At 38.4% G+C, this 13,924-nt stretch overlaps 2 protein-coding genes across 2 annotated transcripts; one reads left to right on the forward strand and one right to left on the reverse strand.

The window, feature by feature from the left end:
- The first annotated feature begins 3,353 nt into the window (after positions 1 to 3,353).
- Positions 3,354 to 4,546, forward strand: LOC109151130 (uncharacterized mitochondrial protein AtMg00810-like). The gene is made up of 3 exons (XM_019299048.1): positions 3,354 to 3,425; positions 3,518 to 3,613; positions 3,761 to 4,546. The coding sequence occupies exons 1-3, from the start codon at positions 3,354 to 3,356 to the stop codon at positions 4,544 to 4,546; spliced, it is 954 nt and encodes a 317-aa protein (XP_019154593.1).
- Positions 4,547 to 10,095: 5,549 nt separating this feature from the next.
- LOC109151104 (tubby-like F-box protein 5) lies at positions 10,096 to 12,807 on the reverse strand. The gene is made up of 5 exons (XM_019299017.1): positions 12,541 to 12,807; positions 11,795 to 12,171; positions 11,617 to 11,704; positions 10,977 to 11,106; positions 10,096 to 10,867 (listed from the first exon to the last, which is right to left on the reverse strand). Exons 2-5 carry the CDS (start codon positions 12,146 to 12,148, stop codon positions 10,186 to 10,188), a joined length of 1,254 nt encoding a protein of 417 aa, XP_019154562.1. The 5' UTR covers positions 12,149 to 12,171; positions 12,541 to 12,807; the 3' UTR covers positions 10,096 to 10,185.
- Between the last annotated feature and the right edge of the window lie 1,117 nt (positions 12,808 to 13,924).

The following is a 13,924-nucleotide window of genomic DNA, read 5'->3' on the forward strand; positions in this document are numbered from 1 at the left end:
TGTATTTTAATTTTTATTATGTTCTAGTCATGTTTGATGTATGTCGTATGTATTTTAATTTTTATTATGTTCTAGTTATGTTTGATGTATGTCGTATGTATTTTAACTTTTATTATGTTCTAGTTATGTTTAATTTATTTGAAATTTTAATTAATATATATTCAATATTAGTCTTATTTTGATCGTCTCAATGAAATCTTTAAAATGGTATAATTTTTATTTAATAATACAAAATTTAAATATAAATATTTAACAAAATAAAAAATTACATATAAAACAAATAAAGAATATATTTGAAATTATTGAAAGAAGGGAAAACGGTCATTTTCCTCTCCCTTTAGAATTTGCCGCGGATGAAGTTCATTAACACCATTCTTTTTTGGCGGCTGGAAACCACCTTGGGGCGGATTGAAAACTAAAAATTATATAATTGGGTCGTGTTGAAAACTAAAAATTATATAATTGCCATTCCAAATTTCTTTACTTTGAATGTTGAAAACTGAAAAGTCATATGCTGCTTAGGACTCTTGTGTTAGTAGTCTGTTAGGTCTCTTTACTTATCTTCTTACATTGTTATTGTACAGACTGTTATTGAGTTACGTTAATCAATATAATTCTCATCTGGTATCAGTATCCATGGTTTTTTCTTTCATGGCAACCTTGGGAGATGATAATGGCGGTTCTGTTCGCGATTCGTTCGAACGGACTGTGTCCGAGGTTACCCCACCCCGTATATCCAAATCCAAGTCTGTCCTCCGCCCACCACTTCGTGTCTATTAAGCTCAACACTCATAATTATTTGTTTTGGCATACACAGATGCTGTCGTTCTTGGAAGGCCAAGGATTACTTGGTTTTGTCGATGGCTCTCTGCCGTGTCCGAAGGTTACTGTGCCGGTGGTGCCGCCGACCGTGCCGGTGGAGTCGACGGCTGACAGTGGCGTCTCGCCACCCTCTGATTCTGCTTCATTGGTGCATCAATGGCGTCGGTAAGATAAGGCGATTCTCTCGTTGCTGATCTCGTCCCTGTCCGTTGAGATGTTGCCCATGGCGATCGGGCATTCGACGTCGCGGCTGTTGTGGGCGGCGATTGAGCAGGAGCTCGGCTCGGCGACGCGTTCTCGGGCGTTGAGGCTTCTCGGCGAGCTGTAGGGGCTGTCACAGGGAGCGTCGTCCGTCTCTGATTATCTGAACAGGGCGAGAGTTCTGGTTGAAGATTTGGTGCTGGCCGGCCGGGTGATCTCGCTTGATGATCAGAATCTCTACGTTTTTCGAGGCTTACGACCGGAGCTGTGTCCTCTTGTTGCTCCGTTGACGCGTGGATCTCCGGTAACCTTGTCTGAGCTCTCTGATTATCTAACTTCGTAGGAGTATATTTGTGCGCCGGGCGGTGGTGACACTGCTGCCCCGGCTGCCATGGCAGCGTCTCGTGGCCGTGGAGGTCGCGGTGGTGGCCGCTCTTTTCGTGGAGGCTCGGGCGGTGGCGGCCGAGGACGAGGGGGTCGGGGCTGTGGCCGGGGACGGTCGGACGTCCGGTGTCAGATTTGTGACAAATTCGGGCACTCAGCACGGGCTTGTTTTCGTAGGTATTCGGAGACTACGGATCCTCAGGCTCATATGGTTTTTTCTGGTGCTGAGAATGGTGGTGTTGAGTCTCACGGGAGGCACGAATCATGCTACTCCCGACTCCTCTGTGCTGACCACTTCGGCTCGCTATGATGGCCCAGACACCTTACGGGTTGGTAATGGTGCAGGTATGACTATATTTAGTGTTGGGTCTGCTTCGATAGCTTCTCCTTTTCGGTCGTTTAGTTTAAATGATGTCTTACACGTTCCTAGCTTGTCGTCTTCGTTGCTTTCTGTTCAACGGTTTGCTACGGATAACCATGTCTTTTTTGAATTTCACCCTGACTGTTTTCTTGTGAATGATCTCTTGACCAAGAAGGTGGTTTTTAAGCTCGGGTGGCTTATATTCGTGGCCCACGTCTTCTTCGAGTCCGTCTTCTTATGTTGCTACGCGTGCGTCGTCTTCTACTTGGCACAAGCGGCTTGGTCATCCACACACACGGGTGCTGCGTCAGATTTTGCAGTTATCCGGTGTTGGTTCGTTTAATTCTAGTGAATTGTCGCGTTTATGTTCTTCGTGTCAGTTAGGGAAGTCTTCCCGTTTTTCTTTACCTCGTGTTGAAACACAAAGTTCTCATGTGTTAGAACTTATATATACTGATATGTGGGGCCCTGCGCCTGTGTACTCTGTGAATGGTTTTCGCTATTTTGTTATATTCGTGGATGATTTTACACGTTATGTGTGGTTTTATCCTATGCGTGCGAAAACTGATATCTATTCTATTTTTGAGCAGTTTCGGTCAATAGTTGAGCGTTCGTTTTCCCGCAAAATTATGTCTATCCAGTCTGATCTAGGGCGAGAGCACAAAAAGCTCCACTCTACCTTTGAGTCGCTTGGTATTCGTCACAGGCAGTCCTGTGCGTATACACATGAACAGAATGGTCGGGTACAACGCCGTCATCCACATATAGTTGAAACTGGGTTGGCCTTGATGGCTCAGGCGTCTATTCCCTCTCGTTTTTGGGATTATGCGTTTGAGACTGCGGTCTACTTAATTAACAAGATGCCCACTCGTGTGTTGAACGATGAGTCTCCTCATTTTCGCCTGCATCGTTATCCTCCCTCATATTCCTTCTTGCGTGTTTTTGGCTGTCTGTGTTTTCCTTTATTACGCCCTATAATCGTAATAAATTGGAATACCGTTCGTCTCCCTGTGTTTTCTTAGGGTATCTAGATTCTTTTCGTGACTATCGTTGTCTGAATCCTAACACTAATAAGGTCTTTATCTGTCGCCATGTGCGATTTGATGAGTCCGTTTTTCCTTTTGCTGGCTCTCTTTCCTCGCAGGTGGTTTCTCAGCCCCCGGTGGTTCCTTGGGGTGTTGCTCCAGTTGTTTCTGTTTCTGTGCCTCCTCCCTCTGATGAGGTGGCGGATGGTGGTCCTGAGGAATAGGTTGCGGGTTCTGAACCGGTGCCGGTGGATTCTGTGTCTAGTGAGCGGACGGTTTCTGATCGAGGCCAGCCGGCTCGTGTTGGTCGTCCTCGCCGTGGGGCTAAGGTGGTTGGTCCTCGCTCTCATGTTATGGCCACGCGGAGCATGTGGCTCTGGTGTCTACTGTTGATCCTCCTGAGCCCACATGTTACTCGCAGGCTTTTAAGCATTCGGAGTGGCGTGAAGCCATGGACGCCGAGTTTAATGCTCTTCTTCAGAATCAAACTTGGTGACTTGTTCCTTACACTTCGGGGATGAATGTTGTGGGGTGTAAGTGGGTGTTTCGGGTCAAGAGGAATGCTGACGGGTCTATTGAGCGGCACAAGGCCCGGTTATTTGCGAAGGGCTTTAATCAGATTGTGGGCAAGGGTTTCTTTGAGACCTTCAGTCCGGTTGTTAAGCCCACCACGGTTCGTCTCCTGCTTTACTTGGCCTATTATTGTGATTGGTGTATTCGGCAGCTGGACGTTCATAGCGCCTTCCTTAATGGGCGTTTGGCTGAGACGGTGTATATGCGACAGCCTCCAGGTTACGAGGACAAGTCAGTGCCTGATCATGTTTGTTTTCTACAGCGCTCTTTGTATGGGCTCAAGCATGCCCCGCGTGCATGGTTTACCTGCTTGCATAATTTTCTTCTTTCGGTTGGTTTTGTTCCGTCAAAGACTGATGTCTCTTTGTTCATTTATTCTGACCGTGGTGTGCAGCTTTATTTTTTGGTTTATGTAGATGACATTCTTGTCATGGGCTCGGACTCACACCGTGTTACTGGGTTGGTCGATCGGCTTGCTCAAGAGTTTAAGATTCGGGACATGGGGCCTCCGTCTTTCTTTCTGGGCATTGAGACTGTTCCTCTTTCTGATGGTATTCTTCTGTCTCAGCGACGCTATGTTCAGGATATTCTCAAGCGTGCAGGGATGGTCGACTATCAGCCGGTTTCCACTCCGGTCTCGGTTGCTCGCTCTGAGGACAGTGATGCTGCTCCTTTTGCTGATCCTACACACTACCGCGGGCTCGCAGGTGCTCTGCAGTACTTAACGGTGACTCGTCCTGATTTGTCTTTTGCGGTGAACAGACTTTGCCAGCGCATGCAGGCTCCTACTACTGCTAATTGGTCTATGATGAAGCATGTGTTGCGGTATGTGAAAGGCACTCTTGGTATGGGGCTGTGTGTTCGAAAGTCTTTGTCTACCTCGCTACATGCGTTCTCTGATTCGGATTGGGCTGGTAGTCCGGATGATAGGAAGTCCACCAGTGGTTTTGCCGTGTATTTGGGATCTAATATGATTTCGTGGTCGTGTCGGAAGCAGCGCACGGTGGCGCGTTCCTCTACTGAGGCTGAGTACAAGACTTTAGTTGATGTGGCGGCTGAGGTGACATGGCTGGTTTCTTTGCTTCGGGAGATTGGTTTTTCTTCGGCTTCTGCGCCTAGTCTGTGGTGTGACAACTTGAGTGCTACGTATCTATGTGCCAATCCAGTTTTTCATGCCTAGACCAAACACGTAGAAATTGATTACCACTTCGTCAGAGACAAGGTCGCCAAAAAGGAGATTCAGGTTCACTTTATTTCCACGAAGGATCAGATTGCTGACATCTTTACCAAGCCACTTGCGTCTACTTGGTTCTCCTATCTTCGTGACAAGCTCAACATTACGACTGCTCTACCTTGAGCTTGAGGGGGAGTGTTAGGACTCTTGTGTTAGTAGTCTGTTAGGTCTCTTTACTTATCTTCTTATATTGTTATTGTACAAACTATTATTGAGTTACGTTAATCAATACAATCCTCATCATGCTAACTTTAAATCGTATGATGTATGTATGATATGATTTTCCCAAATACAGAGTACAAGTTTTTAATAAATCGTAGTTGAGAGGCAGTATACTATGGTCTATGGTCCAATACACAGAATTATTTGACTTAATAATATACAGAATTCATGTTCATAATACTTATACATATAAACACGATATAATGAAAACACATAAACATTTAACGTAATACACATAATTCATATTCATAATATACAGAATTCGTGTCTATAATGCACATGATTCATATTCATTATATCATGCATGTTTATGTGTATGTGTATTATGATTATGAAGGCAAATTTTATGTATTGAACTAGGGTGCACAGTACATTGTGGATCAGGATCCACGATATAACAATTGAGTTGAGGGATGGTGGGTCGATCAGGAGATAAATAACGAAGGCTCGAACCACAAGTAGGTTCATAGGGCTGGTCTGGAAGTGTTAGTATGCTGAAAAGCAAAATTAATAGTGCGAGTGGAAGCAAAATATGAACCATTCATTTTAACAAACAATTATACTAATATTTTTATTTTTATTTTAGAGATTTAACTTTATTGACTCTTATTATTAGATCAGATTAGATTAAAGATGAGATATTAGAGATTTATAGATATATGAGTTATACTATATGTACTCTCAAATCTTACTACCTCAAATTTACTCCGTGATGTGACGGACATTGATATGTAATTTTCTTCATGTGAGCCATTGTAAAAGTGTCTGTTTACTCCGTTTTCTATTTATGGGCAAATTATTTGGTAGACTCGGGTTCAAAATACACAATTTACATACTAAATGTTCACAGTTTTGTAAAAAGTAAATTGTGAACGTTTAATATATAAATTTTGTATTTTAAATTTGGGTCCACTTTGCAAGGTGGACCTTGGTCCATGTAGAACAGTAGAAGTGTAGCTTATACCCCGGTCGTTATATCGTGGATCGCGGTGCACCTGCACCGCGGTCAAACCGGCGTCGTTAACGGTAACGAAGCACGCATTTTTTGGTGTGTTAATTACCAACTGAAAGTCTGAAACTACAGTGTATCTAAACCGACACTGCCTCATGTATTATTTTATATATTATCAAATGAAACTACAGTTATATCAAAATAATACTGTGGTTGTGGTGAAATGAAACTGCAGTGTATACAAAATGAAACTGAATAACATTTCACATATTTGAGTGTATATTGTGCAATGAAGTTGTAGTTATATCGAAATGATCATTTAGTTGTGTTTTAATGAAACTATAGTGTATATAAAATAAAATAAAATAACATTTTTACATATTTGAGTGTAGTTATATCGAAATAAAACTGTACCACCCAAACCACTCTTTAGAAGCCAAAGGTCTCCTAAAATGGAAATCCACTCTTTACCACCCAAACCACTCGTTGGAATCTTATTGCTCTTGAGTTATATCTCTAGAACGTTAAATTTACCTGTTTATACTTTAGCTTCGTTAGCCTTCGATAATGATCAATCTATGTACTGGGATTTTGTCCCTCCTCTATTTCTATGCTCATTTAATAATACATCATTATTATTTTTTTAAAAAAATAGACAAATTATTATGTGGACCCGAATTCAAAATACACAATTTACATATTGAACGTTCAAAATTTACATACTAAATGTTCACAATTTTGTAAAAGGTTAATTACACAATTTACCTACTGAATGTTCACAATTTTATAAAAAAGTAAATTGTGAACATTAAGTAAGTAAAATTGTGAACGTTCAATATATAAAGGCAGAAGTGTCAAATAGTCTCATCTACAATTGTGAAGTGCTCAATTTCCACCACAAACTAAATTAAGTGTCAAATAAGTCCATTTATCAGTGTTCGATTAACTTTTTTTTTTTACAGATTGTTAACAAGTTGTTGCCTATTCAATTATTAAAAAATGGCATTTGACATTGAAGCTTTCCATTCTAAAGGTTCTGTCTATGTTTTTTACATTTTTGTTTGCCCAGATGCTTTTGAGTTTTGACACCCAACTGAAAACATGGTCCGAGACCAAAACCATGCCAATTGACTTTGTTCAATTGGAGTTGGTACCTAAATTTTCAGCGTGTCCCCGACTCCGTTGACGTTGACTTGTGAGCTCTTATTGGAGATTGTTTGCTATAAGTTCAAAAAAAACGCGATACGATCCGAACTCACAATTAGAACTGCTCAAAAATAAAAATAAAAATGAAAATGAGTCATTTAGTAGTAGCAAGGCTTCTAGCTATACTTTCTTTACTTTGCTTCCTTCTGCTTTCTTCTAATGTGATTCCTGCTTCCAGTAATGAAGAAGCCAAAGGTCTCCTGAAATGGAAATCCACTTTTTACCACCCAAACCACTCGTTGGATTCTTCATGGACTATTTCAGAAAATTCCCCATGAACTAGGAAAGCTAAAGTCACTCTCCTTTCTCAGTTTATGGTCAAACAATCTTAGTGGTCATATCCCAGCTTCACTAGGTGGCCTAGAGAATTTGTTACTTCTTCACCTCTATGGTAACCAACTTAGTGGTTCACTACCTGAAGAGTTAGGGAACCTAAAGAGCATCACTGATCTACAACTGAGTGAGAATATGCTCAGTGGTTCAATCCCTACTTCCATAGGGCGTTTGAGGAACTTAGAAATCTTGTTTCTTCGTGCCAACGATCTTTCTGGTTCCATTCCTCCTGAACTTGGCAAACTGAAAAAGTTGACCGTACTGGAAATGGATGAAAACCAATTCTCAGGCCATTTGCCAGACGGTATTTGTAAAGGGGGGGCACTTCAAAATTTCACGGTGAACAATAATAACCTCTCGGGCCCGATTCCACCCAGCTTAAGAGACTGCAAAAGCTTAAAGCGTGTCCGGTTTGATGGCAATATGTTCACCGGAAACCTGTCTGAATCTTTTGGCATATACCCTGATTTGCAGTTTATGTGGCTCAGTCAAAACCAGTTCCACGGTGAAATCTCCATGCCATCAGTCATGCACAGTTTCATGCATGTTAGATGAGGTACGGTATTCTGAAATGTTTGTATGGTTTTAAGAAGAGAGCCTTAGAGTTGTGCTGTGTGAGGCTTTGAATAATTGTGGTCTGGAGAGTTTTGGCTTGAGGTTTGGTCTGTGATTACAGCTCTGTTCAGTCTATTTGCTAGCTATATGATATCTGTGGTGGTTAATTTGTAGGTGTCCGTCATTTGTGGAGTAGTCTGTGTAGTTAAGTAGATGAGTTTGAATTCAGGGTTGTGGCATATTTTCTTAAGATCTTAAATCTGATTGTATTCATACTCATGAAGTCATGTTTGCCGATTGTCATCAAGCATTCTCTTTTTTTTCCTTTTCTTTGATTGTGAAAGGCGATCTCATTGTAATGTCATTCCAAATTTCTTTACTTTGAATGTTAAAAAGTTATGCTAGTTTTTTTTTTTTTTTTTTTTTTTTGGTTAAAGGGAAGGTGTTATATTCTGGAGCGAAAGCACGCGTCACTTGTTGATTAGGGTTATTGGGGATTGTTTGTAGGTTGTTTATGTTGAATTGAGAAATAAATTAAAGGGTATTGAGGAATTGAACAAGGATAATAGGAACATTTTGAGTTGTTTCACCTCTTGATTTTAACTTTAACTTCTTTTTTGTTTGTTTACCGTTTAAGGCCGGCTAAGGATACCTTGTGGTCTGACTAAAAAAAAAAAAAAAATTCTTCTTTATATAAGAGGGTTACAAAGACTAAGAAAAAACTAACTAAAACATAAACAGGAAAGAGGAATCATTAAAACTCCTTACCATAATTATTTGTTATCTCTATTGGAAATAAATCAATTCTAATAACAAAGATATTTCCTTAATCATATCATTACTCATGGACAATTGGACATCAAGCTTGTGAAATAAACACGGCCGGAAATTAGCATTTTTCCAACCTTATTTTTGACCACCCAAAAATTTTGTACTTGATAATGTGAATCAAATACTTGGTAATGATAATGAGTTTGTGTAGAAGTCACTTGTTTGGTAGTAAATAGGAATTAGAATCAAAATAAATGAATGAATAATTAATTAATTAATTAATTAAAATAAGGAAAAATTGCATCTTTGGTTCCTGAGTTATACCCAAATTTCAACTTAGTCATTCAGTTATGGCCGTATCCATTTTTTACCGCTCAATTATTAGTGAAGTGACGAGTTTAGTCCCCGATGTTAAGTTTAAATCTCAACTTGAAGGAAAACCCAATATTATTGGAGGGATAAAGTGGAAAATTCAGATCTTATTCTCCTTATATTGAAACTACTTTCCCAACATATTTTTTACTTTCCAACCTTCTATTTTAAAATTCTTCAACTCTAAAAGCATTTCAATAACTCTCGTATAACTTTATAGGAACTTGGTCTCGTATAAAAAACTTGAGATTTCGTACAAATTAAGAACACTTGATCACCTTCTTCAAATGTGTGAAACACACTGATAGGTAATACGGTCACCCTCCCAGTCGGCTTATAAAAAACATAATTAAACTCCATTTTCAAATTTCAACTAAAAATAATTAATATATTTATAAGTAACTCATAATACATTTTTTTTCATTATTTATTTTCATAAAAAATATTTTGTAATAATAAATATATATATTAATATATTTATTAAATTTTTAATAAAATACTAAAAACGAGCTTATGTACAAACTCCAATTATATACTGTTCTATATTATTTGTGAAACAATGAGTAACCTTAAGTGGTTTGAACTATCGAACTAACTCGTTTAGACAATTAGGCTTATCAATTTTGGAATTATCGAGTCAATATTTTATTAGGCCAAATTTTTTTGGCTCTACCCATAACAAATTTCAATTTTACCAGACCCCATCGATTTTTGGTGAATTTTTGTCGTGTTATGAAATTCCGTACTTTAAGAGTATGAATTCTGTACTTCAAACAAATTAGCAATTGTGTCTTATATGTTATTATTAATTTATATTTTATATTGTGAAATTTTGTGCCTATGAACACAACTATATACTTAAATCATATTTGAAAAATAAATAAATATATAACATACATATGTGTCTTGTGTTATGATTTTTTGTGTCTGTGTTATGAAGTTCTGCACCTTACAAGTATGAATTTTGTACCTCATCGTTTCGATCCAAAGTCCATAGGACCTGGTTCATGATATAAATTGCCTTTCTGACATCCCTAGGTATAAGTGTATAACGCTACGTCTCTACTAAACACAAGACAAGACAAGACATAATACAAATTAAATTGAATTTTATGGAGCCATAGGAACAGGTGGAAAAGTATGATGATTTACAATAAACATGAAGGATTGAAGGTCATTCACATGCTGGTTTCACGTCAAAGCTAGTCAAGCAGATTGCAAAAGCTTGGAAGGCTGAAAGAGGGAAGCAATAATCCATGGTGAAAGTATCTTTCGCAATTTTCCCAAACTGCAGGATTACCTTCTCTTGATCTGTTTGTGCGGTATTATGAGAGGGATCAACCGCGGCAATAAGCTGAAAATTCTTAACAGAAGCCACTGTAACACGACCTTTGAAATTTAGGTACCAGCATTGTAAATCTTCGTGCCATTTAGGGACCTTGTTTTTCATGGTAAGTGGAACTTGAGAAGGTGGAGATGATGGCGGTGACACTCGTGAACCTAAAAGGCTGGGGGAATTGGAATCTGTCACTGGCTCCTTAATTTTTGATACCGGTGGAGGAGTATACTTACTGCCGAATGATAGTGGCAAAGATGTCGGCGTTGGAGCTGTGCCCCCCTCCTGAATAGAAGATAACGGAATAGAATGCATGACACATTGCATTCTCCTAGGCCCTTTGGTGCGAAGAATTTTGAGTTTGTAAGTAATAGTTGAGACACTGTGATTGCGCGTAGATGATCCAGAAGAGAATTTATTGGCATTGAATATTTTTCTTCGTTGATTGTTGGGCTGAGCTCCAATGGGATATGGAGATTGGCTATCATATATAGTGAACTTGGTGCCAAGGAAGTTAGACCTGGTAAAATTTCCTTTTCCATCAGTTATAGCAAAACAAAATAAGCCATTGAAAATTTTACGGTTTTCATTTTCTTTTGCGGGGTGGATAGAGTTTCAGAAATCTTTACCTCAGTTTCCCAACATATGTATTGCTGGATCGTGAAAAATTATCTGCAACCAATGATATCACAAATTCCGTGCCTGTTAACCTTCTTATTCTTTTTGCTGCTAGAAGTAGTTTATCACTCCCATCCTTAGCTGTGACATGGTAATCATACGATTAGTACCAATCGAAAACAGAACCTCTGTACACAAAGAGGTACAAAAATATTGACTACCTACTAAATTCGGCCAATATAAATTATACCCCTACCTACTAAGGTCTCCATACATTATACAACCAAAATATTGACTAATATACAAGCGAATGCTTTAAACTTGGGAATCCCAAAGCATAACTTCATGTTTCTTGAGAAACAATAAGTTGAAAGGTCCAGCATATGGCAATAAGCCACCACAAAGGCAGAAGTTTGATTAGTGTAGAACGAGAGATAAGATAAATTGATAATAACTTCAAAGAGATATTACATGAGCCTATTATTTATAGGTCAAGTGTCAAACTATGAAAAGCCAAAAGACTCCAGGAAATATGAAGACTCAGAAATAGGAAGCATTCTTGAAATGTTTAACACACGTTCATCTTCAACAGTGGTATAGATTTAAATAAGCAAAAAGCAAATAAGAATCTCCACTTAGAACATGACTTACATGGAGTCAAACCAAGGTAGAGGCGATAAGTTGAGGTAGATCTATCCCTTTTAATGAAGCATTGGATAGGAAATTCACGGGGCCCCGGCTGGTTTAGAATAGATTGAGGAACAAATAGTGTTATCAGCAACCAGATTAACTAGATATGAGGAATTGAGGACCGACTAAGCAGATTTACCTGTTTAAGTGAAATGGGGAAGGTAATCTTCCCACATTCCTCAGGAGTCTTCACAATCTCCTTAGTGATTTCTCTCCATGACTTACAAACCGAAGCACAAGCCAGAACTGCACTCCTACCTGGCCATGATGTCTCACTCTTTTCAACCCTCTGAATTATATCTAAGAGCAATTCTGGTGGTAAATATTCCCAATTCCTCTGTTCAACTGAATCAAGCGGCAATGGATCGGGCCGGGGGATGTGATTGCAGCCCCTGCTTTGACATTGCCTCCCTTCCTGCCCTATCCTTCTTTTCCCCCCCTTCACATCTTTCATCTCCCTTGTAATGCTCTTCATCAACATTATGGTGATCATATCAATCACACTTTCACAGGATTCTAATAACCACAACACAAAAAATTGAAAATTATTGAATCAGAAATCAGAATAGAAATATCATCTTAGTCTTATCCGCTACACATCTACAAGCATCAGATGAACAGTTCTCATATACAAATTCTTATCAATTTTTTACGCAATCAACCACATTATTTCAAGTTTTTAATTTGTTTTATATATAATGGAATTTTTATTTTATTATTTCTAAATCAGAAGCCACATTTGTTGTTGATCCCATAAAATCGTTGACATTTGCAAGATTACTTGTGTTATTTACGATGCGCGCCATAAAAAAAATACAGAAAAAAAGGTAAAATAAAATAAAATGAGAATTGCATTGAAGAAAGAGGAAGGGAAAAGAAGTGAACCTGAGCAAAGAAGAAGAATCAGAAGAGATCGAGTTGATAATTGAAAAAACAATGAAGGCCAATGCAGAATGTTCTCCGGCGGAACCCTGTGGCGGTTTCGCGTTAGTGTCTCTCCTGTTCGGAAGTCACATAGCCGGAACCGCCATTCCAGCCTCCAATACCGCCGTATACGGTATACTCCTCCACCGTCTGTCCGTCTAGAAAGGGATCACGAGCTCAAAGGCCGGACTGCCGGAGGGCTGATACTCCCCAAGGCGTAAAAAATAAAAGAATTTCACCCCTTAAGTTGATTTTTTTTTTTTTTCCAAACTTCAATTAATTATAATCCAGTAAAATATATTTCAAAAAATAATTCATTTGTTATAAATATAATTAAGTGGATACATTATGACTTATTATATAACGGTTATAACAGTCGTAACATTACTATCACCATTATTATTTCCGTGACATATATATATATATATATATATATATATATATATATATATATATATATATATAAATTTCTACGATTATACTTTATCTCTATTACTTTGTTTATTTCATTTTCTTACACTTTATCTCTTTCATTGGTTATACTGTAATTCGTTTTATTCAAGAATGCTATGAGCTAATTAAATTTATACTTTACATGACATACCTATTGGGGTACATTAGATTTATTAATAATTTTTTCACTTTGTTACATCAAATACAAAAGAATAAGATTACCTTAACACCCCACCCTAGAACAATATTCTAAAATATTTGAAGTCAACAATTTCTTAATAATATATAGTGGATAATATAACACCACTCTCAAATTACTTTTTTTTTGAAAGCACTCTCAAATTACTTTATCACTTATCAACTGAAGATTCGATAAATGATCATCATATTTGCCCCCCTTCTTGTAGCATATAAACAGCCCCTCTCACCTACTTTAATGCAACAACTTTCAACATGCAATCAGATAGTAAAATTAATTCATATATTTTAAAAAGAGTATAGTTAAATTCACAAATTGATCATCAATTTTCAATTTCAACCAATTAAGTCCTTAATTTTGCAATTTTGACACGATTTGGTCCTCCATCTATTTGACCGTTTGTTGACCGTAATCGACGATCTCCAGAAGAACCTTTAGCTCTCGTCGGAGCACGTGAAGACCTCCAGGATGACGTTGCACCGGTTCGGAAACACGTCGTCTTCTTCGCTCTGGTACGAACTCAACTACATTGAATCCAAAGGGAGGATGAAGAAAGGCGATCGGATTTGGTAGATTGCTTTCGGCAGTGGATTCGAATGTAACAGTGCGGTCTGAAAATGCAACCGGAACCTTAAAAAATCGATGATGGACCATGAAATTACATATATATCCTCAAAAATCACAGTCAACAAA

Source organism: Ipomoea nil, unplaced genomic scaffold (genome assembly GCF_001879475.1).
Source record: "Ipomoea nil cultivar Tokyo-kokei standard unplaced genomic scaffold, Asagao_1.1 scaffold2283, whole genome shotgun sequence".
NCBI lineage: Eukaryota > Viridiplantae > Streptophyta > Magnoliopsida > Solanales > Convolvulaceae > Ipomoea > Ipomoea nil.

Coding starts and splice junctions, on each gene's coding strand:
- LOC109151130 (XM_019299048.1), top strand. CDS start 3,354: ATGCTGACGGGTCTATTGAGCGGCACAAGGCCCGGTTATTTGCGAAGG. Junction 3,426..3,517: donor TAATCAGATTGTGGGCAAGG/GTTTCTTTGAGA, acceptor TGTATTCGGCAG/CTGGACGTTCATAGCGCCTT. Junction 3,614..3,760: donor ACAAGTCAGTGCCTGATCAT/GTTTGTTTTCTA, acceptor CGTGGTGTGCAG/CTTTATTTTTTGGTTTATGT.
- LOC109151104 (XM_019299017.1), bottom strand. CDS start 12,148: ATGATCACCATAATGTTGATGAAGAGCATTACAAGGGAGATGAAAGAT. Junction 11,705..11,794: donor TCCCCATTTCACTTAAACAG/GTAAATCTGCTT, acceptor ATTCTAAACCAG/CCGGGGCCCCGTGAATTTCC. Junction 10,868..10,976: donor ACATATGTTGGGAAACTGAG/GTAAAGATTTCT, acceptor AAATTTTACCAG/GTCTAACTTCCTTGGCACCA.